Below are 6000 nucleotides of genomic sequence, written 5' to 3' on the forward strand. Positions count from 1 at the left end.
TTATTACCCTGCTTTGCATGAAGCCGTAGCCTAAATACAAATCCCAAATAGATGCATACCGTGTCAATGGGGGCAACACTGAAGGAGGAGCTCAAATAAGCTTCCGTATCCTTCTTCTTTGATTGTTTCCCTCATAGGAAACTCTTGGCGAAACGGTTGCTACTCATGGCTGTTGGTTTTGCTCTTCGCTGCTTGAAGTGAATGAATGCGGTGAAGGGCACCATGTGAATATATAGCAGGTAGAAAGAGTGATGACTCACCGCATTGCTAATGTAAGCGTGGCAAGTGGCAGTCACTGCATGAATGAAGTTGATGTAAGTTTGCCAAGCAGCATGCATTATCTGCGGTTGACTACTTAGGCGGCACATTGCTTGTTGCGTTGCGTGAAGTGAGATAGCTAGTAGGGTTGATTGATCCAGTTGGTGTTTCACCAGTCGACTGCATGCACAAGTGTACGTACTAAGCTTGCAGAAACATGCATGTACAAAATTATGTGGTAAACACACGTAAATTTCAGCAGTGCTTGCATTTATCATGTCTCTTTTTCTTTATCGATTAAACCTTGAACGGTCGTGCAAAGTAGAGTCTGATGTGACCACCGCATGGTCGTCCTGTTTGGATAGTCTGAAGAGTACCCATTTTTATCTTCTTGGCTGTCAAGATTTAATCATGTTTTCAAATGCTTATGGAAGAGAGGGGACACACGCTGCAGTCGGCAAGATATGTTTGTTTATAGCTACACAGGGGCAAGTTGGACATTTCTTCTGCTCACTGTCGCCCCACCTCTATGTGAACTGCAGGACAGCGCTCTACCCCCTCTAATCACCCACAAATGCATGTGTTAGTTTCTTATTGATAGATTTTAGGCTGTAAAGAAAGTAATGAAAAGAGATAAAAAATCTAGCTAGGTTTACTACATTTAGAATTTAGAATTAACATGGCAGGCTCTTATTGGCCTGATTTAGGCTGTGAAAAAAAATCAAAAAAATCTCAAACAAAAAAATTAGTGAAAAATAGGGTGAAGCAAAATTACAGCGCATACCCATAATTGTACACGCCGATGGAGAGGACGTTGAGAAAATTCACATCCAAACGCTATGTCCACACACCAGATCATATCCCGCCACGTCCCAGAGTAATGCACGTGCCGCCCATACATAGGTCATTAAGTCACTTTCACCCAAGTGGCGAAACATGATGAAGAGATCTTCCCCAGATATAGAGGCTTTGGTAATGTTATTTGGGTTACTAATTCTTCTATGCTTTGTACTTGTAGGCTCCTCGTATTAGCATACGCTTACTTGCTAATGTTAGACTCCCTCCATCTACAAATATAAGACGATGTTTTGGATATTTCAACATGAACTACATACAAAAAAAATTACATTACTGTTAGAACATCCTATATTGCTTTCTTCGTTCCAAAATACTTGTTGTGGTTTTTAGTTCAGTTCAAATTTAAACTGAAACCATAGCGAGTGTTTTGGAACGGAGGGAATATTTGTAATCGAAGGGAGTACTTGTCTCCTATGAAGCACCGATACGGCGACACTGATACGGTGATACGGATACGGCGATACGGGATACGACAATTTCTAAAAATAATAATACGGCGATACGGCAAGCATATATAAATTTCTAGTTTTGTAGCAAGCAATTTTATGATTTTGTCCAACCAACATTACTACATTAGCAAGCACCAACAGATCGAAGTACAGGTACATCACACTTATGACTATGAGAGAGTACTACTACTACCTACATCAACGGATCAATGATACTCTACATCAACAGAAGCCAGCGGCTGCCCAGCAGCCAATCATACATCAACGGATCAACTACACATCAGTATGCATCAGGGCTCGGGCAAATAGTTCACCTTGCGGGGGCGGCGGAGAATAGCAGAAGACTCGAGGCAGGGAGGCGACTCCAGGCAGATCAGCAGTTGGGGCGGCGGCGGCGAGCCACTACAGGCGGCAGAGGTGGCGACGGTGGCGGTAGCGAGCTACTGCTGACGGCGGCGGCAGTCCTGAGTCAGCCCTCGATCCCTGGATTGCCGTCCCAGACGTGTCGCGCGTGTCCCGGCCGTATCGGCATTATTTATTTATTTTTTAAATCAAAAACTGGGATACTTCTGGGATACCCATATCTAAGCCGTATTTGGTGTATCGGCGTATCGGCGACGTCCTGAACGGCGATACAGAGAATTCTGACGTATCGGTGCTTCGTAGCTTGTCTCGACGTTGGTGCTAGAAAATTCTCAATTGCGAGCACTTGAAAAACAGAGCAAGGCCAAATGTACACAACTAGGACTACTTTGTTGGTAAACTTTTCTGTGACATTGGTGCTCGATTGAACAAACGATAGAGGATCACGCCATGGACGGCCCAAGGATACAGCACACACCTCCTCTGCTCTGGTCCAAAGTCCAAACCAAAATGGAAGATAGCCACATCGATCTTTGCCCTTGGAAGGCTATCTATCCATATGAACAGTCTCCTGTCGATTGTTACTTCGGACCCACTGGCGAGACGAGACCACCGTCGCCCCCCTCCCGCTAAAACGACGGCGTCAACCGGCCGTCTCCTGCTCTCCGCACCACCTCTGCTCGCACCATGGAGGCAGAGCAGCGCCGCAGACCAAAACCACCGTTGAAGAACACTACTACAGACACCTGCACCTAAGGATTCTCCTTTCTCCTAACGCTACACCGGAGGCGCTTCACAATGACCATGCCACCGGGATGGGCTGCTGCTGCACCATGCAGTGCGGCTGCTGCTGCGGCCACAGGGGCATCGGGAGCTGCTGCCCGGACCTGTCCTGCTCCACCTCCATGGACGCGCTCTCGCCGTCCTCGGCTTCCATCATCTCCGCGGCCGTGGACGCCGCCTGCGCGCGGGACGGCGCCCAGGTGACCATCGCTAGGTTCGAGGTCTCGGCTCCGGCGAGCCCCTCGAACAGCGCGCGGCGGTTGCTCGCCTCTTGCAGCACCGTGCCTGCGTAATCGAATCGAATCGCTGATCAGATTACATCGATCCAAGCAGTTGGGGACATCACAGCAATGGAATTGAACCCGCCCGGAAGCGAAGCTCCAACGGGAGGCAAGGGCACGTACCGTTGAGCGCTTGGATCCACTGGGGGCTGACGCGGAGATGGCCGCCCGGCCGGAGCGGGCCGAGCAGAAGCCTGCGCTCGGCCTCGGCGGGCCGGTACAAGACGATCGCCCTCTCCTCGTTGGCCGGCAGCGGCGGCGCCGTCGCCATGTCCACCGGCACCACCGCCGCGTCGCCGCACATCGGCGCCTCCTCAGCCACCCCGAAGCCCGCCACCGGCGGCTGCGTCCCCGGTGGCGGTGGCGGCACGACCGCGCCGGGCACGATAGGCATCATGTCCGGGTCCTGCGCACACCCAGAACCAAACAAAGCACCGCCACCGCTTAGCACATCCGATAAGGGGAGAACAGCGAGCAAGTCAGATTGGCAGGCACGTACCAGGCGGCGGATCTTGGTGGCGCGGGGGGCGATGGGGAACCCGGGGCCGACGTCGTCGTCCAGCCACAGCTCCGGCGCGTCGGCGCCCTTCCTCTTCAGCGTCGGCGCCGCGTCCACGTCCATCGATCACGAGCGGCCGTCGATCGGCTGGCCCCGGTGCTGGTCGAATCGAGAAGCTAATCACTCAATCCAGAGCAGGGCGAGGGGAGCGGTTGTCTGTCGTGTGGGGATTCTGCTGCTGCTGCTGCGGCGGCGGCGGCGGCGAGTGTTAAGAAAGGGGGAATGGAGATTTGGAGAAGGTTCGGGGGTTGGCGCTCGCGACGCCTCTAGAACGTCTCCTCTGTTCCTTCCGGCGCCTACGTGTGCGCACGGGATTGTTTCCGCGGGTGGCTCCCGCGCTGTCCGCCTAGATATTTTCCATTTCTCGCGCGCTTGTTGCGTCCGATGGCTACGGGAAGAAGTTGTCCGTCACTCCTCCATCGGGTGCACCCAGACCGGACAGCGTTTTTCCAAAAAAAAAGGGGCAGAAACGGATAGGGTTGCATGATTGCACATCGTTGTTGTTTCTTCCGGATGCCACGACCGGGCTGGCTTCACGAGGAGACTGGAGTACGGCGATCTTCAGCAGTTGATTGATATTTATTTCAAGATCATGGAGTTGCAATCCTTAGCAATGAGTTTGGTTAAGCCAACACGCAGTGCTATCCTCGTGCCTTTATAGTTTGTTAAGCCATGTGCAACCCTATTGTGGTCACAGGAAATGTTTACCAGAAAAAAACTTTTTTTTGGAAAGGAGGATATACCCCTGCCTATGCATGTGAACGATGCATGCAGTCATGTTATTAATTATTTATAAAGACCTTACAAAGTAATACATCAGTATGCTTGAAGCCACCATCTTAGCAACACATCTGTCGCTATTCCTATCCCCTTGATGAAGGGGTGGCAAATATCCGAGCCTAATACAAAACAGACATCGCACCAACTCCTAACATCTAAAGCCGGATGCCTCAACCATGCCATAATGCTGGGATTGGGTCACACCCCGGTCTGGCGCACTTACAGAGGCCGCCGCCACCACCAACCACTGATCCATCTCTAGAGCAGGTCCTGACGCACCAACCTTGCCAGGCCTACCATCGAAGCCACCATGGCGTTGGACAACGCAACCATCCTGCACGTGTCCATCCGCGCGCGCCCATCGCTGAAACTCCGCAGCGCCATGCCGCCGTGATTCGTCGTCGGCCTTGCGGTAGATGTAACACCGCTCCTCCTCTTGCCACCTTCAGCCATCACTTGCTCCAAAATGATGCCCCCAGGAGGGAAAGCGATACAGAGAACGCCATCATCGTCCGATCTGGGAGACCCAGATCTAGAGTTTTCCCGGAGCATCCTGAGCCTGATGACGCAAACTGCAACGATGATTCCTCGACAAGGAAACAACATCAAAGACGCCGCCATCGTCCGCCATGACCGTAGTCGGCGCGATTTTTGTCGGCACTTGCGCCACCGGGCGTGCGCTGTCGGCGTCGCTGGTCCCTTCAACCGGAGCAAACTCCAAAACATGCTCTGAAGAGGGATTACAGCGCAAAAGCACCGCCATCGCTCGATCCCAAGGAGATCTAGGGTTTCCCCCGGAGTTGCCCGCACTGTCAAGGAGCAAACAAGGATGGAGTCCACAGATCCGCCTAGCTGTCGACGTGTCGCACCCGCCACCATGACGACCGCGACCCGGAGACCAAGCCCATGTCTGGGCCCATATCTGGTCGCGTCGCCGCCGTCCCCATGACCGTGACGCCCCAGACCTTGAAGCCACCTGCCCTGGAGGTATGGGATCGCCGGAGCGCCGCCACCCCCGTTGTGACGCCCGGCCCCACGCCAGGCTCCGGCACGGGGGCGCCGGCCAGCGCCAGCCCCTCACGAGCGGGAGGGCCCCAAGTCCTTGCCGCCGCCGGCGACGGCAAGGCTTCGCCCTGCCTTTCCCTCAAGCGACGACGAGGGAGGAGGAGGAGGAGAAGGGGAGGCTGAACGACGGGATCTAGGAGCCTTCCGGCCGCCACACGAGGGCGACTCGGGAGGAGGCTGGGAATCACTAAGATTTGCGAGGTTCTGTTCATAAAAACTTTATTATCCATTAAGTCTTTACTCTCCGTCAAGAGGTGCCCGTATGCTGATCTGTCGAGAGACCCATTTGCAAGCGTTGAAAGAGCAACCACACAATCCGATTGAAGCTGAACTGGGAGATTTGACTGTTGGATAGTAAGACTCCCTCCCTCCATAATCACATCTAATTCCGCTTCAAGGGCCTCGTTGCAATGGAAAATACGTCGGTATGCAGCAAATAAAACGACTCCCTTTTCATCTCACAAGATCATGCCCGAGCTCACCGAACCGTCGTCAACATGAAACATCCATGAACGAACAACGCCACCCACCCCGTTAGCGGAGCAGGCCATGGTAGCAGCCATTCCACTTTCCATTAATTGCTCAACGAAAAGATAACAATGTC

General features: G+C 53.0%; 1 protein-coding gene across 1 annotated transcript; it reads right to left on the reverse strand.

The window, feature by feature from the left end:
• Positions 1-2130: 2130 nt before the first annotated feature.
• LOC123107277 (uncharacterized) lies at positions 2131-3913 on the reverse strand. Its single transcript, XM_044529269.1, has 3 exons — positions 3492-3913; positions 3116-3398; positions 2131-2996 (listed from the first exon to the last, which is right to left on the reverse strand). Exons 1-3 carry the CDS (start codon positions 3612-3614, stop codon positions 2722-2724), a joined length of 681 nt encoding a protein of 226 aa, XP_044385204.1. The 5' UTR covers positions 3615-3913; the 3' UTR covers positions 2131-2721.
• Between the last annotated feature and the right edge of the window lie 2087 nt (positions 3914-6000).

The sequence above is a fragment of the Triticum aestivum genome, chromosome 5A, assembly GCF_018294505.1.
Source record: "Triticum aestivum cultivar Chinese Spring chromosome 5A, IWGSC CS RefSeq v2.1, whole genome shotgun sequence".
Classification (NCBI taxonomy): domain Eukaryota; kingdom Viridiplantae; phylum Streptophyta; class Magnoliopsida; order Poales; family Poaceae; genus Triticum; species Triticum aestivum.